Source organism: Tachysurus vachellii, chromosome 17 (assembly GCF_030014155.1).
Source record: "Tachysurus vachellii isolate PV-2020 chromosome 17, HZAU_Pvac_v1, whole genome shotgun sequence".
NCBI lineage: Eukaryota > Metazoa > Chordata > Actinopteri > Siluriformes > Bagridae > Tachysurus > Tachysurus vachellii.
In genome coordinates, this window is record NC_083476.1 from 7,855,042 (window position 1) to 7,882,146 (window position 27,105).

Here is a 27,105-nt window from a genome sequence, read left to right on the forward strand (position 1 = left end):
AGCATGGTTGCAATACCTTTGTGAGAACCCTTGGCCATCAGTTAGATTTCCAAGAAAACAAAACATGAGACTGGCCAAAAATTATTATTCATTTTACTTGCCTGTTGAATTAGTTCATGGTTTATCCACATCTGATCAGTCCCTGGCCTTGAACATTTGCCTTTGTGTCAACCACTCACACCAAGTCAGTCTAAGCTTATTCCCAAGTGAAAAAATCCCGCAGACTCACAGTCTCACTAGGTATGATATTAGAACCCTTTGGTTTGTATTGTGAAGTACAGTATGTTTGATATTATGATTGATAACTTTGTACAGTGTCTTACATGTGGTTAGCAATTGTCTAGGGAGATGGTAAGGAAGGTATGCATAAAGACTCTTCTTTACTCTGGCACGTAGATGGTGGAAGGAAGTTCCCCTAGAGCAAGTAAGTATGTTCATATGACATCTAAAGACCTACGTCTTCCTGTAATACTTCAGATAGGTCTGTTTTTTTTCCTGTTTGTTTACTCCAACAGAGTTTTAGTCTCATAGACTCTAAACTATCGAGCCAGTATTAATGTATTCAATGACAGACACATTTGTCTGCCAACTGCCGTAAATGAAAATGGAAATGATGCATACTGAAGTCAGTTTAGTTGTTTTTTTTGTGGAGGTCACATTCATAATCAAATATCAAATCAAATATCAGATGCCAGTTTCATAACAGCAGGATGTCAGAGAGAAGCAGACCAACAAAATACTGAATCTGATTTTCACCATGCCTCAGTGAGATCATGTGGTGCTGTAAGATAAGACCTTTTGCCATTTCTGCATGTGCTTCACTCACAGCTCAAAATATCAACCATGGGTCGTATCAATCATAAATAAATTCAATTTCATTTAATTTGTATAGTGCTTTATGACAACATTACCAGAACATTATCACAAAGCAGCTTAATTTAGTATGTAACATGTACATTTTAAATGTATGCCTAATAAGCAAACCAGAGGTGATGTTGGCAAGAAGATATTCCCTTGGATGAACCAGAGGAACCAGACTCAAATAGGAACCTATCCTCATCTCAGTTACACCAGATAGCGTGATTATAAATCATTTCTCTTCTGTAATTGTGTATTATTTGGTCACATAATGCAATTGTGTTATCAGGAAATTCATTCTAATGTTAACTTGAAGTCTATTTTATTGAAGATATCAACTGATCATTGATGAAGACTTGAGTGCAAAACTGTTCATTTGCTGATCAACTGGGATCCAAATCCATCTTCGTGGCTTCTAAGTGGTACTATCCACAGCAAACCCATGTACCCATGCAGCAAATCATGAGACTATGCAGATAACTAACTGGACTAGGATCAGTCCTGGTCGGTTATAGGACACTAGCTAGTCTGTTATATGTCGCTAGATTCTAGCCCTGAGCTTTTAATTTTTAAATGTCAACAGTATAATAGTTGCCTTGCTGTGGGCAGTGAAATTCTTTCCTGATGAATCTTACAGTGAGTCTTCAGTAGCCACCCTGATTGATGCTACTGATTTCTGAGGTTGAAGTTGAAAAACACATTCTCTACAAATGTTTACTTAAAAATGAAATAGAAAATAAGGCCTGTAATTACACATTGGTGTACAAATGTTAGACAATCCGTTAGTGTTGACTTTTTTTCAAAGTTCGAACTAGATGGCTAAAGAATAAAATTGAAATATGTTACAATATAATACACCAATATACCCTCCTTCCATGACTATTTTTGTTTAAGTGCATATTCATTTTCATTCATTAGTTTTTCTTCATTAACCGCTTTAACCTGGTCAGGATTGTGGTCAGATCCTGAGCCAAGTGTAGGAAATGATAGGTGGTATTTCTGTTCCTGACCTTTGAAGGCAAGCGTCATCCAATACAACCACAAATTTCCACTCCAAAAACTTAAACGCACACATTAGTACAGATATACTACAGATATACACTGTGTGTGTATTGTGCCTATTTACTGATAAATATCAACAACTACACATGGCATCCATTACCTAAATAATTACTCTGTTTCTGTTTTTTTACATACAGAGCTACTGCTCACGTTTGAAGAGTGTGATGGAACACTCTGTGCTAACACAGGGCAGAATCTTACACACACACACACACACACACACACACACACACACACACACACACACACACACACACACACATACATACATTCATAGTTTATGGACAATTTAGAAATGCTGCCCCTATTTCCTGTACTGTATAGTAAAAAACAGGAAGTAAAACAGCCAGTAAAAACAGGCCTTGTTAAACGAGCACTGTATTTACACAATGATATACTTACTATTAAAAGCAAAGAGCAAATCTCTATTAAATCTACTAAATATTTAAAAATAAATGTTGTACACCATTCCTCCCCTCTATTGGTGTTTTGCTAAAGTTTATTATGATGATTATGATGTAAAGCACCATGGTTTTTCAAATCAGCTGAAATCTGGAATCTGTGAAGGCCACAGCATACATCATTTTCATACTAATCAAACCATTCAGTGAAGCTTTAGGTTCAGTTGTTCTACTCTAGGACAGTTCTACTGTTCGGTCTATTGACTACGTTGATATGATTATTCAATGCTAGGTACACAGAAAGAACCAGAAAATTACAACCTATCCTTATTTTTGGATACATAGATGAATGACCAGTGGCTAGAGTATGTGGAATAAGTGCAGAAAGCCTAAGCTTACTTAAAGGGGAGTTTAAAGGGGAGACTAGGATTATTTGAAGATATATAATTTAACCATTTAAGACCAATTTTTGCTTATTCTTAATTAAATTAAACTTGTAAAACATGTAAAAGTGGCATTACTTTGCTCATTCATATATATACATATCTGTTTTCTGGGTCACACTGATTTTGCCTTTGCCTTTGCTTTTGCCTTTGCTCTTGCTTCCAAATGTGCATATATATCAGTAAAAACGTTCACAGCTTACAGCTTATGTTTAGACTATGGATTGCCCAGGCTCTCGTTGGCACAATAAACCATCTCTTTGACTGTACCCTAGGGTTATATGATCTCCTGATTCTTCATACTTCTGGTGAAACCGCAGTGTTTTTGATCAGCCAGAAAGATTTACAACAGGAGACAAGTGGATAAAACATTTCAGCAAAATGCTCCCAAAGCACCGGCTATGTTTATCCACTTGTTTATTTATTACCATCTGGATGTGGTGGATGTACTAGACAAAGGTTTCAATGCCTTGACGGAATGTTTTTCTGAGAATTACACTATGGTGGGTCTATTAATAAAACCCCTGCCCAACTTTTATGCCTGTATAAATGTCCTTGTAAATGTGTGTTGTAGTGACCTGTTCAAGTTTGTTGGTTAAGGTTTTGTATAAAGATTGTCATAATGTACAGTAACTGGGGGAATTGCACATAAATATCCGGACATTTGAATACCTGCTTTCTATATTCTCTGGGTTTCATTCTATAAACCTGGACATTGCATGATTGTTCTAGGTTGAAACAAAGACAAGTTGGTTTATTTGGTTCCGCTTTTAACCTTGTGTTCTGCATGACTTATTGCTGAGAGTAGCCTATGTTCAATAAAATGCATAAGCGACTTGCCAGACTAAAGTCTAATGGGTAGACATCAGCTGATCATAAACATAAACTCTTGCAAAAAAGCATTCCTGAAGGGTTCTTTGGATGTTTTATAGTTTTCACAGTCCAAAGATGGTTTACTTTTTGCCTTTTCTAAACTGGAAACTGTTAAAGGATTCAAATAAACTTTTAAGGGTTCAGCCAGAGGCAAAGAAAGACTTAATGGAGAGCCGTTATGGTGCTAGATTACGTTTTTTTGGTACTGTGACATGTTTGTGCTTTCTGTGAGACACATGGTATACTTGGTAAAGTTTCTATATACATTAACTCAAAGGCTGCAGAATATGTGGTTTAATGGTGTGGTGTATTGAAGTGTGTGTTCAAGTATGCATTTTTTGTGTTAATGTCTTTCACAGAGCACACAATACCTTGCACAGAAAGTGCACAGAAATCCCAGACTCAAAATCTTTTTTTGTCTTCTTCAGACACTAGAACATTTTCACAAACAGGAATGTCACATATCAGAGGTTTAAAAAAGATGAATATATTTTATTATTGATTTTTTTTCAGAATAGAACTAGGATTTAAAAGATCTTAAGAGCAGGCTGAATAGCTTGCCTCAGTTTTAAAGCTACTCAATAGGTAGAAAACCTTATGCCAGGGCCAGGATATATATATATATATATATATATATATATATATATATATATATATATATATATATATATATATATATATATATACATATAGAATTTTTGCCAGATACAAATGCCAAAAACTGTAGAAAAAAAATACTATATAGTTGGCAGTTTGGATCTAACAAACTCAAGAAATAAAACTGGTCATGTGGAAATGAGCAATGGCACAAAATAAGTTATATACCATAAAGACATTCTGAAGACATAAGAACAAACTTTAAATATATAGAGTGTATCATAGATAAGTCATTATAAATTTAAATATAGTGTTAAATTAATCCAAAGCAGATGTGAATAACTTGTCTAAATGAGCAGAAATTGTTTGCTGTACACTGTTAATGACTATAAGTGCTGTTTTTGTTCTTTTTCCAACTCCACAGAGACACATAAACCCGACTAAACACACACAAACACACAATAATCTAGATCATCTCAGATGCACACATTCTCACATGATGAGTCTACTGTGTGTGCATGTGTGTATCGAAATATATATTCCCCTTGGGGCCTAATAAAAAAATACACTCACCATGTGTTTATGCAGTGGCTTGTGAATATGCAACTGGCTGTTTTATTGAAGAGGAACGTAACCATCTTTTCAGAAGTTTCATATAATCTATACTTGCTAGGTAAAAAAAAAAAAAGGAAAGTGAGTGAGTGAGTGAGTGCATAAAGATGAGTGTTATTATTATAACTTTTTTTTTTTTTTTTTACAAAGACAAGTATTTAAAGCTCATGAAGCTCCTCTCAGTTCCCTGTACAAAAAGTTGATTCTTGTGCAATCCACGTGGCACTTATTCAACGACTGGATTCAACCTAGTAGAGATGAGAGATAATGGCAGTATTTTGGTTTCCAGTGATCCAGCAACATGCTATGTGTTTCATTTGCAACAGTATATATTAAACAGACGGTGTGTAATTGTATGTTTATTCGGCCTTCTCAATTTTTTTTACAAGGATAATATTTGTGTTATGTTCAAGAGGGCTGCCAAATGAAACCATGTGTCAAACCAAGTTCATTTAAATAATGCTAGACACACACTCACACACACAGACATACAGACACACAAACAGTAATCAGTACTTGTGACCTCAATGAAATGAATAAAATGAATGACATATGAATGCCTTTATGAACCTAGCTGTCACTTTATTTATGGAATTAGATTGAGTCTGTAGCTGATTTGGAAATGACACCCTATCCCTATAAACTACACAAGGTAGCAGTGTTCACTCTGTAATTAGGCTACCATATGTGGACCAGGAGGTTGTTTGACATTTAAATGAAGTAGACACCTCGTCTACCCGAATTGGTAACATAAGGTTTAAAAGCTTCCTTCCACTATTCGACATATTGTTAATCAAATACCAAGACAAAGCTGTCAAGACGGTTTAAAACAAGGCATATAACATGCGACAGGACATTACAGAATTCTTAAAAAATTCAATAAATTTAATTAAAATTGCAGTATGAACCCAGGTTAGATATGTGCTGAAAATAAAGTTAGTTACAAGAGGAAGGCTGTAAATCTCCAACACTGTTGTTAAGGTCAAGAAGGAAATATGTAAGGAATAGAAAAGCAAAACCAGACCAGACACTCCGGACTCAGTCAAGTAAATTTATAGTATTTCCTAGTTAGATTTTGTAGATGTGAAGATTTGTATTACAAAATAAATGCAAAATAAATGCTAAAATATATGTATTGTAGTGGAATTTAAATTTATAGCACCCTCTTCAATTCAATAGATCTTTAATTTGTACAGTATTTCTATGAGGGGGGCACGGTGGCTTAGTGGTTAGCACGTTTGCCTCACACCTCCAGGGTTGGGGGTTCGATTCCTGCCTCCGCCTTGTGTGTGTGGAGTTTGCATGTTCTCCCTGTGCCACGTGAGTTTCCTCCGGGTACTCCGGTTTCCTCCCCCGGTCCAAAGACATGCATGGTAGGTTGATTGGCATCTCTGGAAAATTGTCCGTAGTGTGTGAGTGAATGAGAGTGTGTGTGTGTGTGTGTGTGTGTGTGTGTGTGTGCCCTGCGATGGGTTGGCACTCCGTCCAGGGTGTATCCTGCCTTGATGCCCGATGACGTGACCCGAGGTAGTTTGGATAAGCGGTAGAAAATGAGTGAGTGAGTGAGAATTTCTATGATCTGAGGTATATGACTGAATTTATATAATAAAGATTGTTTCTTGTGTGTCTACTTTGAATGATATCTGTTTTGATTTTAGGGACCCAGCTCCTGACATCCAATTCTGGACTTCCTTACTCTCTCTCTCTCTCTCTCTCTCTCTCTCTCTCTCTCTCTTTTAGGAGAAACCCAAACAGACTAATGCAGCTGAATCCCTGGACATTCATGAGTATATTGTGGAGATGAATAACTGTGTTATATAACAACGTCAAAGCTATAAAAAGATATTGATAAAAATTATGTGTCTGTGCGTAAAGTATATATACATATACACACATTTTCCTTAAGAACATGGACAAGTCAATTGACAGCATGGCCCTGTTTGACACCTTCTCTTTGTTTTGGAGGATCCTGTTGTGCAAGGTTTGGGCTTCAAGCTGTTTTGATCTGAATAGCTGAATATCTGTGTTGCATGTGATTATGTGTGCTAACTGTGTGTTGACAGGCTGTGTTTATCCTGAAGGTTGTGGATTCAAAGGCTTTGGGTAAATTCTATATGAGTCATCGGAGGCAGCAGAGTTGGCCATTGTGCGGGTCAACAGAAAACCGCTGAACGACCACCAAGTGTAAGCCATGTGTAAGTGTTTTTGCCAGTCAGTGTTCAAATGTCAGGGTTTATTACATTGTGCTTTAAATAAATGCATTTGAGATTTATTGAACTTCATATATTATTGAAAACATTTTTTGTTTTGTTGTATGAGGGTATTTCAGTATTTCTGCATTATATAACCAACACGCTTCAATTCTGACTTTCACCTGACGGGGGCAGCAGACACATACATTAACACAGTCAGCTAAAATTCCAGGAGCCTTTTTCCACAATTGACTAAACCTGCAAATTAATTTACTGCATGAGTCTGTAGAGTGTAATTTGTGCATGTCTTCAGTCTTAGTTTTTAGTCACAGTCAGGATGCATGGACCAGGGTTAGAGTTTTAAAAACGCTCTAACATTTCCAAAGTGCCCTTCGTGGTTTATAACGCCTTTTACACTAAGCAAGTTGCATTGTATTGTATGGAGCTCTGCAATAACAATGCAGAGATAATGCTGTGTATATGGACCTCTAACTGACATTGCTCTGGCTCAGAACATTTGTTCCTGGTTGCTCCTTTAATAATGGTTTTGCTAATTATAAGCTTACTTAAGTGCTGAAAATAAAGCTATAGTCATATTAAACAAGTGCTTCTGAAAACACTAGTTTGAAATTGAAGTTTTTGTGTGTTTTTTGTTTTTGTCATTTTTTTTTTAAACCAGGAATTAAGCGTTCAAATCTGATGAGCTTTGAGCCCTGGATTTTTTACTCATTTACTTGTGACAGTTTACTCACTTATCATTCAGGACTCTGAAGCTCAGTCCTGCAAAACAAAGACGAATTTGCTCCAAAACAAATATTAGTGCTAGTAATTACATATTGATGCGCTAAACATTTACATGTACATTTAAGCATTATTTCATAAGCGTTTAGTGATTATGTCTGTGATGACATATTTGAGCCTGATTTGAGCTAATTAAACAGTCAGAAAATATGTAATCAATATGGTATTGGGTTGATTTCACAATCAGAAAATATGTAATCAGTCAAGCAGACCGTTTTGGCAGTTACAGAACTATCCACGGTTAATAAAAGTTGCAGATGACAATGCTTGGATTTACGATTCATTATTTTGGATAAAGTTTGCTGTAGAATATTATTGTTTTGTATCCTTTAATTTTACACATTAAAATGCATCGAGAAATTTAATTAACATATCTGTATCTGTTTCATAATTGTCTGTCTGAACAAAAACAAAGACAATTAAGTTCATTTTTGTATTTCTGATGAGTTTGTGATGTGTTTCAGTTTGTGCAAGACAATGCAGTGCTTTTTTGTTAGCTTTATCATACAGAGTTCACACAGTTTAGAAAATGACTCACCCACGTTAACTGTTTCTTTTTGTGCAGCCATGTTGATGTACTGTATGTATTAGCTTTGGTGTTCATGAACTATGTGGTGCACTGGGTCCATGAGCTGGAGAGAGTTCCAGACAAAGGAAACAAGTACGTTTACATCACTGGCTGCAACTCCGGCTTTAGGAACTTTCTAGCACGCCATCTGGACAAGTGCGGATTCTGGTGTCAGCATGTTTTACAGAGAAGGGTGAAGAGGAACTGAAAGTTCTGCTCAAACAGAATATCAATTGTCCATCTTTGATGTCAGAAAGCAGGAAATCATAAACAAAGCAACAGCCTTATTTAAGGAGCCAGTGATGCAGTCTGGTGGGGAACACGCATCCAACCTATGGAGCTCTTCATTATTATGAAATTAACATGGCATAAAACCATGTACACTTATAATTTCCAAATACAGTTTTAATTAACTATAAGCTCTAAGTATATGTACACTTATAGTCAAAGATGCTTTTTTGTTACTTTCTTTTCCAGCAAGTAAATAAAATACAAATATAAAATAATAAAATAACAAATCAGAGTTGATTTGGAAATATTTTTATTCATTAATTTTTGGTTTATTTGTTTGTTTGTTTTTCACATTTAGTTACTGGGAGCCTGTTTCTGATTGGTCACATCTTCGATGATCACTATAACAGATGAGAAAAGAAAAGAGAGCATTGTGACATCACAATTTTTAAAATAATTCACACGATTTCTTAATTAAATTTTATCCATCACTCAAGATATATTAATGTAAGTTAACTGATATCAGATCTTCAAACACAAGTATATAGAAACCGTTCAAAGCAGCATCTTTACCCATCAGGCAAATATGGAAAAAATATATAGCAAGCTATTTTGTAGGCAAAATCAACACCTAAAGTCAACAGCCTGTCAAAGAAGATTCATGTGTTGCTACATAGTCCAGCTCCAACTTCATCATTAACACTAATATTACTGATGTTCCTTATTCTGCCCAAATCAAATTTTCTTTGATCACAAGACCTTTTTTAATATGCAACATCACTTGAGGGGATTTATATAGACATACAGAAGGCATGTCCAATGATATGAACTAAAATCTGAACTTCAAATGTGATATTGAGAAGTATCTGAAGGATTGCTAATGGAAACTCAGTTACACAAACTGATTTGAAGAGAATTTGTGTAAAAATTTATAATATAATTATGTAGGGATTTTTTGCAGGATGATGAGCAAGGATTTTAGAGAAAGCCAGTAAACTACGGGTAGTCAGTATCTAAAGCAAACTTTAAATTTGATGTAGAGTAGAATAAAATAGAATTTGTATAGAATATGACAGCTACTGTACTGACTGTCAAGCACTGTTCGTAGAATTTGTTCCTTTTCCAGAGTTTTGTTGACTTCTTCCTTCAGCCAAGGAATGTATCCAGTTTCTATATCTGATGTAAAGAAAATGAGAATATATCACAACAGGATCTGTACAGTATATGTAAGGTACAGAGCAAAGCATCTTGGTGTGAAGTAAATGGGCTGGGGGATTTAATACATTGATTCATTCATCTTCTACCGCTTATCCGAACTATCTCGGGTCACGGGGAGCCTGTCTCAGGCATCATTGGGCATCAAGGCAGGATACACCCTGGACGGAGTGCCAACCCATTGCAGGGCACACACATACACTCATTCACTCACGCAATCACACACTACGGACAATTTTCCAGAGATGCCAATCAACCTACCATGCATGTCCTTGGACCGGGTGACGAAACCGGAGTACCCGGAGGAAACCCCGAGGCACGGGGAGAACATGCAAACTCCACACATACAAGGCGGAGGTGGGAATCGAACCCCCAACCCTGGAGGTGTGAGGCAAATGTGCTAACCACTAAGCCACCGTGCCCCCTGGGATTTAATACAATATTACTTAAAGCACTTTTTAGTCCTTAATATGTTGCATGATAGTGAATAGGAAACACACCTCTCTGCACCGGGTCATAGAAATATCCATCATCTCTCAGTTTTGAATAGACCAAGGGAAGCAGGTCAGCAAGAAATTGCTGAGCGAAAGTTCTCGCAGCGATTTTCTCTCTTGTTTCTTGTTCCTTCTTCAGGACCAGCCTTTGCTGCTCAATCCTCCGAGCCTGCATTTGGAAGACATGTCAAATTTATGTTCAGTTTGTACAATGATGTAATTTCAGCCTTGTTCTGAATAACATACCCATAATAGACATCTATCTATCTAAAGACAGAAGATAAATCAAATAATGTAAATTCTATTATTTATTATCTATCCAGAACTGCTGAAGATTCCCCATATCAAGATGGAAACTGGGCAAAATGACAATTCCAGCTGGAGAGAATGCAGTTGATCATACCTTCTCCTCTCTGTGTCGCCTCTCTTGCTCCTCCAGACGTTGAACTTCCACCAATTCAGCATTACACAACTCCTGAAAAGCCTGCTCTTGAGCCCTCAATCCAGCCAGCTCTTCCTCCTTCAGTACTTCTAGCAAAGCCTGCTCCATGATCTTTCCTACCAACACCTGCATCATTGGCTCAATCTCCAGATCAATGTCAAACAACTGTAACCAAGAAAGACACCAACTTTATTAGACCAACTTTTATGTCAAAACAGCTTGCTTTAAAATGCTTCACTATCATACTATGCAAATACCAACAGGTACATTTGTAATGTCGAATTGTTTAATGATTTCCTAATGATTTCTTTAATTTTTTTAAGTATCCGTATTTATTGAATTGAGTACAAATTTGTCTCTTCTGCAGACAACTTCATTGTGATGGACAAACGATTAAGAAAAACTTTATGTCTTCTAATGACATTCTAATGTCTTCACTGCCATTGATAGTCGCTTCAACAATCTGTTCTATATTTGCATGAACTTTAAACATTTCTCAACTGGGTCGTGCAGCTGGACAGTCGTTCTAGTCGACAGTGGTTGCTGTCGCTCATGTCATCAAAATGAGTGATTTCTGGTCAATTTTTGCATGAGTGTCACACTAACACATACACAACGAGGACTGTATTATATTATTATAATGTTAATCGTCTCTATATGTACCTGATATTAAATACTTCCAAACTGTATTAGATATCTTATACAGAACTGAATATATTCAATGCACAATCCTGTTATAAATTGGCCATAAAAAAAAACATGTTGACGAATGCTAAATAAATGATCTGTACCTCTCCATCTTCTATCTGTGTTGCTACATCTTTGCTGGTCTTGGCAGGAATAAACAAAGGTGTTGATGGCATGTCCAGAAATGCATCTGACTGGCATTCCACACTTACATAATCAAGGTGATCAATCAGCTCCTCCAAGTATGTTTCTAGGACACAAATAAGACTAAGTCTGGTGCACAAAGGAAGAAGCCTGTATTCATCACACATACATTATGGAAACCCAAATTTAGTTTTTTCGCATATTCCATTTTTAGGAAGTTGGGGTCAGAGCGCAGGGTCAGTCATGACACAGCATCTCTGGAGCAGAGCGTGTTAAGGGCCTTGCTCAAGGGACAAATAGTGTCAGCCTGACACTGCTGGGGCTAGAAATACACAATACAAGCAATATGAATACAATAGAAGCTTGATTGTTCACATTTGCTTCTCAAATTAGACCTTGTTCATATCCAAGTCTCAAGGGACAAACAGATAGCGTTGCACAGATAAACTCTATGTACACAAGAAGTACAAAGCAGATTAAGAGAATTAAAATAGGCAAGAATCACAGTGTAAAAAGATATGTCTTGTGAAGTGCGTCTTTCCATGGATTTTCAGCAAAATACAAACATGTCTTAAGAATTTTAAGGATCCATAAAACATAGACACACTTGCTGCATTTTTTAAATTTTATTATTTTGAGGGAAATCACACCCCACTGTTATAATAATCTGTTATATTATTAGCTTATTTTACTTCTCATGGTAGTGATTGACAGTTAAAGAGGTGCAAAATGTTTTGAGAGCCCTTGGTATGAGCAAGGTTCTAGTCTGAAAAAAATAAAAGAAACTCTTTTGTAGAGTTATTGATGTGTATCAAGAAAGTAATGACAGAGAATGCTGACAATGAACCAGAAGTTTGTTTCCACCATTGTAATGAAGAGGAGAGTAATAAAGAAAGCAACAAAGGAATCGGTGCGAACAAAAAGACGTACTACTTTAACGTAATATCATTAAGTTTGTTTGATATATTTAGCCTAAATATATTATATACAAGTTGAACACCACTGGAAAAGGTTCAACAATGATTAGTGAATAGATACCAGTCTGAATTTCTGCATGCTTCCTCTTATCGGGTCTGCCTGGACTTCTTGTCTGAAACCTAGGTTTTCTGCCCTTTCTTGCTGCAGATCCTCGTGTTGATTCTGGCTGCCACTGGAGCTTGACTCGGTCAGGCTGACCTGTCTGTTAACCACATAGCAATGCAATACCTTACAGCATTTACCATTTTAACTGGTGTTAGCTAACTTGAAACTATAGAAGCACATTGCTGCCATTCACAAAAAAAAAAAAGAAATCGTAAATTATTACGAAAAAACATATTGTTAAACGGAAACAACATAAATAAAGGATGTATTCCAAAATACCAACATTCATACAGATGGGACTTTAGTACAACTACTTTTTTTCTAGGGATTAATAGACCAACATAAAGAGACATAGATTCTGCATCAACTGATTCTTGCTTAACTTTTTATGGATCCAATTAAAAAAAAATAAAATAAAAGCTTGACGGTGTATTGCAGAACAAAACTTTTACACCCAGACATAAGTCATTTAATATGCTGTAATTTGTATCCATTAATTATGGTCTGGTCTTTATTGTACGGTCTGGTCTTTAGCAGCAATCAGGTCTGTGCTGAACTCAAAGTTTACGATGACCCATTAGTTCCTCAGGAGCTCTCGGTTGCACTATTATAAACTGTTGTAGAAATGACATTATTCACATTTACATTGAAGATGGGTTCCCTTCTGAGTCTGGTTCCTCTCAAGGTTTCTTCCTCATATCATCTCAGGGAGTTTTTCCTTGCTGCTGTCGCATTAATTTTTTTAAATTAATTTTAAAATTTAATTGTATATATTAATTTCTTTATTTTTATCCTTATTTTTTCATCTTCTTATTATTATTATATATTTATTTCTTTTTTCTCTCTCTCTTCTATTTCCATACAGAACAGCAAGAGACAATGTGAATTGTTAAAAGTGCTATACAAATAAACTGAATTGAAAAATACAATAGAATTAAGTTCATGCTTAATGCAGTTAAATCTCGCATGTTTCAATGTCTAAGAGGTCTGAAAAATTTGCTACATCTGTATGAACACTAGGATTTGAGAATTCATATATGATATGTGTTGAAATGTACAATTGTACGCCATAGGCAATTAGACCCAGATGCATAAACAAAACCTGAAACTACAGCTACAAACATACAGTAAACAAGAGACATATACATAACTTGGCAAACTCTAACTTGACATAACTTGGCAAAGACAGAGATAATTTATTATATATATATATATATATATATATATATATATATATATATATATATATATATATATATATATATATACATCTTTGTATATTGTACGACTGCAATACCATCTAAACTGCTAAAGTAAAAATCTGACTATCGATTGGAATTATATGGGTTACACTATAAAAGCGAGACCATTCTATTGTTTTTATAGAATCCCCCCCCCCCCCCCAAATAAACACATCATCGGCCCCTGACCACATTTCAATTAACCATATGGTAGATGCTCTTTTAACTACTCAAGCAAGCCACTAGATGGCACTGTGTTCACTGTTATTTGACGAATATTATGCAATGAGTTACAAAGAATCCCAGATTCTGTATGTTCTGGCGACGGCCCTGATTGGTTGTAATGATAAATGGGACCAAATCGTTGTTTTGTGGCTCACAAGTAAATTGTGTTGTTGCTGCAAACAACACAATCAGTCCATGTCACGTGACCTAAGTCCACAACCCTGACTAACGAGCTGTTTTCACCTGTTAACGAGATGCTGATGGGTTTATAATTTCCCTGCATGGCAGTAATGTGATTCCACAGTTCCCGTTTCATGCACTTGTGCTAAATAAGATTCCTGTTTGTGTAAATACTCACGTTATTTTCTCTGACGACATGTCGATCATACACAATGTTCATATAGACGGGTCGCAGTTCGTTTCTGTTTCACGTGAAAATGAAAAAAAAAACCACATAAAGAAGATGCGCCATACGATATAAACACACACTTGGATTACAGCTACATTTAGATTAAGCTCGATAACTGACACAGACTTACTCCATCCTCGGATCATCCGTGTACATGCGACGGTGAGGATCGGTGTGTGGACGGCTGGGAAATGTGTAGCTTCCGTTCGGAGACCGTCTTGTAGTCTTGGGCAAAGAAGCCATTTTTTTCTAAGACAGTAGTGTATCAGATAAAACTGTAAACCCGCCGCTTGCTAAGACATGAACAACGTCTGCTGATATTTATATACGTTACCCTGGCAACTAGGTTGAGGTATGGAACTGTTTATGACGTTTATGATTTATGACGTCACACCTCAGAATGAACAATTAAATTAATCTGAATCAGAATCAGAATAAGACTTGAATAATTCCCAGCAAAATAATAACACAAAAATAGATACTTGTCTACACAAGATAATATATACAAAAAAAAAAGAAATAAATCTAGGATTGAAAAATAACTATATCAGTAAAAGTGGATTGTTGCATAGTGTTGTACAAAAAAATTTGAATAAAGCTAGGATTTAACATTTATTGTTAAACTGTATGTCTGAACTTTATGTCCCTGCGTGTAAAAATGAAGCCACCATTATTTAAAAAAAAATGTCTATTTATAAAATGATAATTATGATCGTTATATAAAAAAGTAAATAGTGGCGGCAAACTTCTTTTTTTGTATTCCACGTTGAGAGCCATGGTTTTAATGGGATAGACCTATTTTATTCCACTTATCTGTTAAGATTTTTAATTTCTGAATTATCTTTTGCATAATTTGGGTCATTGTGAGCTTTCACTCAGTTTTCCAAAGCTACTGTAGCACAATGAAGCCGCTAAAGAGTCTGTTAATCAATAAATTGATATAGACTTGATAAATAAATGTGTTTCCTTCCCTTATATTGTGTCAGGAATTAAATTCACTTTTCTGTTAATATTTGTGTTGTAACAAAGAGGAGGTCTTTGTCATCCTAATGAGAAGAAAGTATTACTTTACCTTTTTGTATATTTATAATCACACCCTCCAGTATCACCCAAATGAGGATGAGGTTCCCCTTTGAGTCTGGTTCCTCTCAAGGGTTCTTCCTTTACTATTTAAGGGAGTTTTTCCTCCCCACAATCACCTGAGTCACCTCAGACTTGCTCTCTGGGGATAAATACAAACACATTTAAATATATCTAATATTCATCTTGAATTTTGTTTTAATCTTATATTATATTGTTAATATTAATCTTTATATTCTTCTTTATAATAGCCTTTTGTTCTATGTTTATGTTCTGTAAAACTGCTTTGAGACAATGTCAATTGTAAAAAGTGCTATACAAATAAACTTGAATTGAATTGAATTACTAACTACAGGGTGAAGACCCCACAATGACATGTTTAGTATGAGGACATTTTTAAGGCTACATATAATTTCAATGTAATTTTATAGAAAATTTAATTTAAAGGAAAAAAAACCAATACTGCCACTGAACATTACTAACATCCCTTGCTGTGAAATCATTAGCAATTAAACAAGATATATTTTATACCCATCTGCATGAATATGGTAATCTTTTTACTTCAAAAATATGGATGTTTAGAGAAAGAAAATATTTGGAGAGTTGTGCACATGTACTTACTTCCCCATCTGTGTCTATGATATCAAGTTCATCAAGATACATGTATCCTAACAAAAGATCCCTACATAATTCCACATATTATATGAAAGTCTAATTTTTTCCTTTAAACTACTGAAATACACACAATGATAGTATGTATACTATAAAATATTTATTTTATTGTAACCACATTTTTATTGCAGATGTTTACCAAATTCAAAACAGGATTTCAAGACCTATATGAAAAGTAGTGCAGGTCCCTGATAGTCATTTAATTACTGAAATTCATCTTCTTCCAGTGGCTTACTTGTGTAGCTCCTGTGTGATGAAACCAGCACAAGGATTAAGTGTCATGCTCGCCATCACTGTCAGTGCTATGAATGAATATAAATGACAGAAAGTAGGAAGCACCAAGGTAAGACTTAGACAACATAGTTTACTATCCTGTAATGTAGCTGCAGTTTTTAAAAGAGGCTCCATAAAAGATCAATCATTAATCTCTAAAAATCTAAATAAACACAAATGTTAATTTTGTGATTTTTACATTCTGGCTCCATCGCCAAAAATACAATAAAATTTGATTACTTGAAAAATCATCAGTCAACTGTAAAATACAGTTTCAAGATTAAAACTAAATAAAAAAAATCTAATGTCAAATATTTTACTGTATGTAAAGAATAAAACAATTTGTATGTGCTGTTTGTGCGATCCATACCGGATTGGTTGTCTCTACCGGATCGGTCGAGGCCCGGGTTAACAACGACCGCCACCGGTACTGTTGACCTACAGGCTGCCGGCAGATAAGGGTTCATAGACAGAGAGAGAAGAGGAAAGGCAGGTGTATAGGTCTATGAATAGGGACGCTTAACGTTGGTACAATGACAGAGAAAAGTAGAGAGCTGGCAGACATGATGGAGAGAAGAAAGGTGGATATACTATGTGTACAGGAGACCAGGTGGAAAAAAGTACGTAGTGTTGGAGGTGGGATAGAAACTGTTTTATTATGGTGTGGACAGGAAGAGTTATGGGGTAGGAGTAATCCTGAAGGATGAAGGATGTTTTAGAGGTGAAAATAGTGTCAGACAGGGTAAATCAGTTTGAAGTTAGAAATTGAAGTTGAATTTCGTCACTGATTATGCTCCATACTGTAAGTAGGCTGTGAGTTAGAAGCGAAGGAGAGATTTTGGAGTGAGTTAGATGAGGTGATAGAGAGTATTTCCAGATGGGAGAGAGTAGTGATTGGAGCAGACTTCAACAGGCATGTTGGTGAAGGGAACAGAGGTGATGAGGAGGTGATGGGAAGGTTGGTGTTAAGTAAAGGAACCTAGAAGGACAGATGGTGGTGGACTTTGCTAAGCAGATGGAAATGGCTGTAGTTGACAATTATTTCCAGAAGAGAGAGGAACATAGTGTTACATTTAAGAGTGTAGGTAGGAGTATTCGGGTAGTCTAGAGGAGGCAATCTGAGAGAGATTAGTGACTGCAAAGTGGTGGTAGGAGAGAGTGTAGCCAGAAAGCATCAGATGGCGATGTGTAAGATGTCTCTGGTGGTCAGGAAGTTGAAAAAGGAAGAATGTTGTGAGGAATTCAGACTGATGGAGAAAGGACCCAAGAAAATATACATGATTATAAGGAAATGCAGAGCAGAGTGAAGAAGGACCTGGCAAAGGTTAAAAATAAAGCATACAATGAGTTGTATGCCAGGTTAGACACAAGGGAAGGCAAGAAGGACTTGTACAGAATAGCGAAACAGAGAGATAGAGGGAAGGGATGTGCAACAAATAAGGGTGATTAAAGATAGAGATGGAAAGGTGCTAACAGATGAGGAGAGTGTGCAAAGAAGATGAAAAAAGTATTTTAAGGAGCTGATGAATGGGGAAAATGAGAGAGAAAGACTGGAGGAAGAAGCAAATATTGTAGAGCTGGAATTAGCAAAGATTAGAAATAATGAGGTGAGAAAAGCTCTGAGGAGAATCAAGAGTGGAAAGGCAGTTGGTCAAGATGACACACCTGTGGAGGTGTGGAAGTATCTAGGAGAGACAGCAGTGGAGTTTCTATCTAGATTGTTCAAGAGGATTTTAGCAGATGCGAGAAGAGTGAGAAGATGCTTTAGGAATGGAGGAGAAGTGTTCTAGTGCCGATCTAAGAACAAGGGTGATGTGCACAGTTGTAACAAATACAGAGGTATAAAGTTGATGAGCCACACAATAAAAGCTATGGGAAAGAGTAGTGAAAGCTATGCCAAAATAGGAAGTGGATATTTGTAAGTATGGCTTCATGCCCAGAAAGAGCACTACTGATGCAATTTTTGCTCTGAGAATATTAATGGAGAAGTACAGAGATGGTAGATGGAAGAAGCTGCACTGTGTATTTGTGGATTTAGAGAATGTGTATGACAGGGTGCCGAGAGAGGTGCTATGGTACTGTATGAGGATGTCAGGAGTGGCAAAGAAGTATGTTAGAGTAGTTCAGGATATGTACAGTATGAGAGGAGTATGACAGCAGTGAGATGGTAGCATGTGGAGGTTCTCTTTAGAAGTGATGAGGATGGACAGGATTACATTTACGGCATTTAGCAGACACTGTTATCCAGAGTGACTTACAGTTTATTTCAAATTACACAACTGAGCAACTGAGGGTTAAGGGCATTGCTCAGGGGCCCAGTAGTGGTAGCCTGGTGGACGTGGGATTCAAACTAATGACCTTCCGATCAGTAATCCAACGCCTTAACCACGAGGCTACCACATCCCCCATTAGAAACAAGCGCATTAGAAGGACAGCTCATGCTGGCTGTTCTGGGGACAAGGGCAGAGAGGATAGATTGAGATGGTTTGCACATCTACAGGGGAGGGAGATGGTTATACTGGTAACAGAATGTTGGAGATGGATGTTGGAGATCCTTCAGGAGATGGAGCTGCCAGGTAAGAGGTCAAGAGGAAGGCCAAAGAGGAGATATATGGATGTGTTAAAAGGGGACATGAAGTTAATTGGTGCGAGAGTAGATGATGCAGAGGAGATAGTTAGGTGGAAACAAATGATTCGCTGCGGCGACTCCTAACGGGAAAAGACGATTTGTAAAAGAGTATGTGCTGTTATAGAAAAATAATCTACAACAGTGTGATTAGCGGAGTTACTATAACCAGCCTGAAGTGGATTCTTTTCCTACCACAGTGTTTTATTTTTCACATTCCCTCTTTGCTCCTAGGGGTTAATCGCCCCCTGGTGGTAAATACGACACCATAGACAACAGTTCTAAATACCATCTCAACAGTTTCTTTCCTGCTATTCCTCACTTTCTCTGCTCGTTAGTCTTTGAGTACATAGGAAAATAAAGGTTACATTAATATATATATATATATATATATATATATATATATATATATATATATATATATATATATATATATATATATATATATTCAATACGAAGTTACCCTGAGCTTTTTTTTAAATTAGATGTAGTGTGTAACACCGCTGAACAAATAATATTAAACCTAACATTTGTATTCTATAGATTTATGCCTACAAATCTAGGAAGCATTCCTACAAATCTAGGAATATAAAATTTTATATATATACATAGTAAAAGGTCATGAATCGCGTGAAAGGATTCAGGACCAATTTCGGTGTTACACCTCAAGCAAACCCGGATGTCTTTTAGTGCTGCACCAATTCCTTTTCCGCCCTCTTTCAACTCGGATCTGGGGAAAAGATGGTGAGTTTTTGCTGGGCCTCACCGCCAGAAATCTTCTAACATCTGCTGTTGGTCACTTTATTATCGTTTTTTTGGTGTGGCTTTTATACTTTAACGATATTTAAAGTCAGTTGACTTTGATATTGGGGAGGATTGAGGTTAAATACATAAATTAGATGGTTAGTTGTAATGGCTAGTTTACGTTAGCCGTCTCTGCATTAGAGCAAGGCGGCTAGCGTTTATGCTAGTGATATGGTCAGGCGGGTTTAGTTCAGTTTACTGTTTTAACGCTTTGTGTTTATAGTCTTATATTTTAGTGGTATAAAATCCAGATTTTGTTTGTATAACGCCTGGCTGTTTTCCTCCACGTTTTCCCACAAAGTTAATAAACAAGTATCTTTTGCATGTGGTAGCCTAGTGGTCAAGGTGTTGGGCTGCCAGTCGGAAGGTTATGAGTTCGAATCCCAGGTCCACCCTGCTGCTACTGTTGGGCCCCTGAGCGAGGCCCTTAACCCTTAATTACTCAGTTGTATAAACATGAGATAATGTAAGTCACCCTGGATAAAGATGTCTGCCTACTGCTGGAAATGTTGATTTGCCCATCTAGCAAAATTCACTATTTCTTCAGTTAACTAACTTAACTAAAAAAATCTTATTTTATCTTAATGTGGACATGTTTAATTAATGCAGTTATTGTGCCTAGGATGGTAGCGTGTTAGTGGGTTATTAAAACATTTGAAGTGAAGTAATTTATTCAATTTGGTTGCCTCTGTGAGGAACCACTGGTTGGAATCTAACTTCAGGAGTCCTTTACCTAAACTGATAAACTGATTTTTTTTTTTTTTTGTCCCCAGACGAAGGGTACGTCGTCTTTTGGAAAGCGTCGCAACAAGACGCACACCTTGTGCCGCCGTTGCGGGTCCAAAGCTTATCACCTGCAGAAATCTACCTGCGGCAAGTGCGGCTATCCTGCCAAGCGCAAGAGAAAGTGTGAGTACTCCCACTCTGTATAGTCCACCTCAATTTACCATAGTAACCCCTCCTTACAGTGAGGTGCTGTGCTGTAGGACACACATGCTGTGTGTTTTGTGATGCCCATGTATTGTAGTGAAGGTTCAGTTGTGCTTATACATATACAGTGGCCCAGTTCAGACTCTTAACAATGAAATGGCGACCAATGTAATGTTTGTCCATTAGCTCACGGTGACAACTAACTTGTTTTTCATCACTGTGCTGCTTTATTCTTATTTATTATATATATATATATTTTTTTTTTACACAAGACAGAATGATCCATGCATGACTTTTCTGCTTTAAGTACAAGATACAACCAAATGGTTTTGTTAATGAAAAGTCAATTAGTTATTTAACAAATCACGTAAGAGTAAGTAACTGAAATAAAATAATAAAATGAAGTTGCTGCCATGGTTCATGTGAAAAACAAAACTGGAGGTGTTGAACATACTGGCTTTTGTTGGTTGGTCTTGCTACAGGGGATTCAGTGCTCAGTTTGAGCCACCAGAATACTTCATATCCTCACAATGGTCCACTGCTGCTAGACCCATTTGTTTTTTGTTCTTTGGCAAGAGCCATAGAGTTCCCTGTAACTCGCTTTGTGTTGGACGTTAATTGCCAAATGATACTGCATTAGTGTTTTCTGATCAGTGTGTCGATATGAGAATTTATTAACGCAGACCTACTAAAATCTTTGCATTTGAACAGTGAATCAGCAGTGACACTTTGACTTTTAGCCTTTTGTTAAGGGCAAATTCTTACATGTGGCCACTGCTTTGTAGTGATTAAGAAACATAACATTTCACTCCTTAAGTTGTGAACCAGTTTCAACTCCTTACATCTGCTTGTAGTGTAGATAAATGAAGAGGTAATTAAACTGAATGTTCACTGTAGTACAATACACATCTTCAAGAAAAAAAAATACATTGTTGAGATTTTGTAGGATTGTGGTCATTTATTTTTTTCCTCCACAAAACTTCATGATGTACACAATGTAATCTCTTAACTTTGCTTACCACTTTTTCACATCTGAGATGTGCTGAGGACTGAAAGTTAATATGTGCAGATTTTGCTCTGTTCACAAGTCACGTTTTAATTGTTGTATGCCCTTCTCTGTGTCTAGATAACTGGAGTGCCAAGGCCAAGAGGCGCAGCACCACTGGAACTGGCCGTATGAGACACATGAAGGTCGTGTTCCGTAGATTCAGGTGAGTCACTTGTGAAAGTGACGTGACACACAGCTAAGTATGGTGACCCATACTCAGAATTCGTTCTCTGCATTTAGCCCATCCATAGTGCACACACAAGTGAACACACACCCGGAGCAGTGGGCACTTGCACCCTGAGTCAAATTCTGAAGTTTGTTTTACTAGGATTAAATGAAATGTAATGTAAAATAAGTTTTAGGTGAAAGTTGAAATATGAATGAGCTTAATTTTGTACTTTTGTGAATGCAATAAATCTGTATGTCTGCTAACCAGTTTTTTTTGTTTTTTCCATTCCCCAGGAATGGATTCCGTGAAGGAACTGTCCCCAAACCCAGACGGGCAGCAGTGGCTGCATCCAGCTCCTCATAATACATGCTCCCAATAAACATGTCAACAACAAACAGGATGCTTTGTGGTCTGTTTTTCAATCCATTTGACATCACTTACGTGTGTGTATACAAATCTATGTAGCATTTATTCTTCTCTATGCTAATTTAAATGTCATGCCATTAAGGAAAAATCTGCCCTGAATGATTAGCATATCAATATTTTTAAAATTATCATGTCTTCAGTGACTGCCATGATTTCTTTTGGACAGTGATTGTTTAAAACCTCTTAACTTGCTGACAATTTGGTACTATTAGACATATCTGCCTTAAATCAATTCCCTGCACTCATGATTTGACAGCTCAACATTCCTTAATTCACAGCCATTCCTTAGAGTGGCTATTGTGGTAGATATACACTTTATGACCACAGAACACTTGGTTGGATATTTCTGTTATTCTCCACTTGGCAGTGACATTTAGATGTTCAAAAATGTCCTGGCAACACTCAAGTGCCTTAATCAGTTCTACACCCACTTCCATGCCACGTCAGTGTCACTGCTGGGGCGAGATCCACCGCCACCCAAATAATGACTGGTAGCACCAGATGGGCATTAGTCAGTAATTATATACTGTCAGCGACGACTCGGTGTCTGACTGGGGGCAGCTCTGCTTTTGGAGGGAAGAACTGGGTCAACAGCAGTTTTCTCAGCAGCACCAGACTGTTGAGCTGAGAATGAGCAGAACATTCACTGCTGCTATCTACTATTAAGAGACAATCTTCCATACCACTAAATTAAGAAAAGTAGAGAGACTGGTGGCAATATAATCTAGTGTGAATCCAAACAATTAAAACAGCCATGTTTATATTATAAAATGAAAGATAAGCATTTAAAAACTATGTACTCTGACATTTCATTTAGTTATCTCCCCACTGATATATACAGGTTTCTAGAAATAAATAGTGCTCAATGTGAATCTACACATGCACTGGTTTGCTAGCTAACATCTGTACAAAGCAATGAAACAAATATTAAAACATTGATACCACAAGAACATTGAGAAAACTTCCCATAACAATTTATCCACAGTCTATATTGCATACAATTGCATATGATTGGCATAAATCTTATTCAAGTGATTTTAGTCTAGCAGCAGAATCCGGTACTCTCACTGTCACAACCAAGACTTGATTCCTGTGCAGGAAATCAATGATCATCCCAAGCCCAAATAAAATAGGACTGCATCAGGAAGTGCATCTGGTGTAAAACCTGTGCCAAAACCAAGTTTGTGGATCGAGTAATCTGCTGTGGCGACCCCAAACGGGGCAGTCGAAGGACAACAACATTGTAACTAGATTTGTAAAGTTCATAGCAACAAACTTTGATGTTGGCTTTGACAAGGCAAGTAGTTGCAAAGGCCGGTGCTTTTTGGAGGCAGGTGGACATGTGTCAGTGTTACTTTTGGAGGCAAGTGGACATAAATCTTGTGAAATCTAGTGGAGTGCTAGGGTGACAAAACATTTGGAGGCAAGTGGAGACGAGCATGTGACATCATCCAAAAACCTGTGAAGCAATTCCCCTCCTTGGGCTGAGTGTTCTGACATGTCACATGCTCATGTTGTGCAAATGTATTATTTTCATGTGACGTCACGTGACGTCATCAGAATACCCGTGAGGAAGTTTCCCTCATTGTTCTGAGTGTTTTGATATGTCACATGTCCATGTTGTAAAAAGTTTTTTTGATTTTGCATATTTTGGGGCGGGGCTACCGCACAACCGAAAGGCCAGTCGGTACACCAATTTAAAACGTTCAGAGTATCACCCTAAAGGAGCTGGCCGAGTTTGGTGTAGATAGTTCGAAAGCTTGTTGAGTTAAAAACCTCCAAAGTTTATAATGGGAGTCTATGGGGAAAAAAGGTCACTTTGAGACCCAGTACTGGAAGTACCGGAACTCGGATCGCTTAGAAAAGTAAAAGCAACAAACTTCAGACCAGCATCTACAACATATCCGAATTTGGTTCATGTGGCTCGAAAGCCCTAGGAGGAGTTATTCTTGATCATTTTTTGTCTAAGCTTAAATAGGAAAACAGAATGTTGGCTTCTACAAAGCCAACATAATTAAGTTCTTAGTATATTTTAATTCTATTTCTATGACAGGGACAGTTGTGTGTGTGGTTGTGTATTTGACAAATAAAATTGGAAATGCAAAGGCCTGCTGGACAGCAAGAACATTTCTGACAAAGGTCTGAAGTTGGCTCAATCCAATAGGACAAACACCCAGTCAAATTATACACAATATATTTTGTAAAAGTGTTCCTCGATCACAGAAACAACACATAATGGTTGCAAAGCTAAATTATGACGATTTAACTATTACTCATGATGTAAGAGATCCATTAAAAACTAGCTTCATTTAAGGAGCAGTGACCTGCACTTGTACCATTACAAAGAGCTGTAAAACCAGGAGCTAAGTGTTCTCTTTGAGTTTGGTGTCAGCAAAGGGTTTGGATGCAAGCTTTGGATGCAAGGGTTTGGATGCAATTTTATTGATGGAAAGCAGAAAAAAATGGGCCGTCAAAACTAGGCTGGAATAAACAAGACAAAATTGCTAAGAACAGGATCAGGTTTGTTATTTGTTATTTGTATTGAACACATGCGTGTGATTAGGTTAAGTGAGATCAAGATAATAGATCTTGTACTTCATTGTTTGATGAAGGAGTTTGGGAATTTGTTCATGTTTATAGCTGTAAAATGCAGTGTCGTCTGGACCCAAGGCAACAATTGTATGAAGACAGTGACAGATTAAATATAGGGCCACAATGACAAGGAGCAGGCGTATTGCACACAGACTGGCTATCAAGTTATATATTCAATTCAGTTTAATTCAAGTTTATTTGTATAGCGCTTTTTACAACTGACATTGTCTCAAAGCAGCTTTACAGAACATAAACATAAAACAAAAGGTTATTATAAAGAAGAATATAAGGATTAATAGAATACAAAATTCAAAATGAATATTAGATATATTTAAATGTGTTTGTATTTATCCCCAATAAGCAGTGGCAAGGAAAAACTCCCATGAATGGAAGGAAGAAACCTTGAGAGGAACCAGACTCAAAGGGGAACCTCATCCACATATGGGTGACACCGGAGGGTGTGATTATAAATATACAATCTGACAAATGTTGTATTTATGCAAAAGACCACATGTAGTTGTAGTTTAGTATTGCAGAGTCCAACTGAAGCTGGTAAATCTCTAGATGCCTCAGGATTCTCAGAGTCGGCCTCATCTCAGTGGAGGTCCAAAATCTTCATCGCACAGAAGACAATCGGAGCTGGTACAATTTCTGGATACCTCGGGATGGGTAAAAAGAGAGAAGCAGCGGAGAGGGATTAACATAGTTGCTTTTCATAATATTAGCAAGCACTAGATGATAATGTGCATTTGGTCTGTTGTAATAGAGCACAATATTATGGGATGTATTATGTGTACGCCTGACTAAAGAGATACATTTTTAAATCTACATTTAAACTGGGAAAGTGTGTCTGAGCCCCAAATCAGGAAGACTATTCCAAAGTTTGGGAGCTAAATACAAAAACGCTCTACCGCCTTTAGTAGACTTAGATATTCTTGGGAACTACCAGTACTCCTGAGTTTTGTGATCTCAGCGAGCGCAAAGGATTGTAATGTGTTAGAAGACTAGTTAGATACATGGGAGCTAAACCATTAAGCCTTGTATGTAAGCAGCAGCAGTTTGTAATCAATTCTAAACTTAACAAGTAGCCAGTGTAGGGAATCCTGGTACCCTACAATGCAGAATGTGCGTACAGTGCAAAGCAATGCTACTTAAAGCATACTTAAGCATAATTCTTTATCCAATATTTGTACCACTTTGGTCCAGGGTGCCAGTCCAACCCAGGGCACAATCACATGCACCACAGGCAATTTAGAGATGCCATTTAGCCTACCATGTATTTAGTTTTGGGGAGGAAAAGCTCAAGGTACAGGTAGAACATGCAAAATCAAACCTCCAACCAAGGCAAACGCCCAAACCAGTCAGGGCAAACATTACGTGCTCCCTTACTAATCAGCATAAATGAAAACCAATAGTAAATTAGATATTGACTGTGTTTTACTTGTGTGAATCTAAATGGTGTTTATTTCTAAATCCTGCACTCTAATTCCAGATAAAGAGGAAGCTGGGAGTGTGGTGTTAAAATTCACTTTGCGTAATTTAGCCGAAGCTATATTTTATGATGTACAGCCTACCTTGTGTGAATATTTGTTGAACGTATTGTTTGATACATAAAAATATAGACTATATCGTTACACCTCCACATCTAGCCAATACACTCCTTTATAAATCAGCTGATCAGATGAATCAGGTGCTCTAAATGAGGTTGTGCATTGCAGTAGTCCTGCAGGTGGAGCATAACACAGAAAAATGTAATTTGTGTGTGTGTGAGTGTGTCTCTGTGTGTGTGTTTTATAATAATAATAATAATAATAATAATAATAATAATAATAATAATAATAATAATTATTATTATTTTTATTATAACAATAATAATGATAATAAAAATAATAACAATTATTATGTTT

At 36.9% G+C, this 27,105-nt stretch overlaps 2 protein-coding genes across 2 annotated transcripts; one reads left to right on the forward strand and one right to left on the reverse strand.

Annotated features, from left to right (window-relative positions):
- Positions 1 to 8,931: 8,931 nt before the first annotated feature.
- LOC132860154 (radial spoke head protein 3 homolog) lies at positions 8,932 to 14,872 on the reverse strand. The gene is made up of 8 exons (XM_060891257.1): positions 14,709 to 14,872; positions 14,528 to 14,591; positions 12,659 to 12,800; positions 11,581 to 11,726; positions 10,751 to 10,954; positions 10,354 to 10,516; positions 9,728 to 9,814; positions 8,932 to 9,039 (listed from the first exon to the last, which is right to left on the reverse strand). The coding sequence occupies exons 1-8, from the start codon at positions 14,819 to 14,821 to the stop codon at positions 8,993 to 8,995; spliced, it is 966 nt and encodes a 321-aa protein (XP_060747240.1). The 5' UTR covers positions 14,822 to 14,872; the 3' UTR covers positions 8,932 to 8,992.
- Positions 14,873 to 19,848: 4,976 nt separating this feature from the next.
- On the forward strand, positions 19,849 to 22,575 carry rpl37 (ribosomal protein L37). Its single transcript, XM_060891534.1, has 4 exons — positions 19,849 to 19,973; positions 20,807 to 20,942; positions 22,090 to 22,174; positions 22,474 to 22,575. The coding sequence occupies exons 1-4, from the start codon at positions 19,971 to 19,973 to the stop codon at positions 22,541 to 22,543; spliced, it is 294 nt and encodes a 97-aa protein (XP_060747517.1). The 5' UTR covers positions 19,849 to 19,970; the 3' UTR covers positions 22,544 to 22,575.
- The last annotated feature ends 4,530 nt before the right edge of the window (positions 22,576 to 27,105 follow it).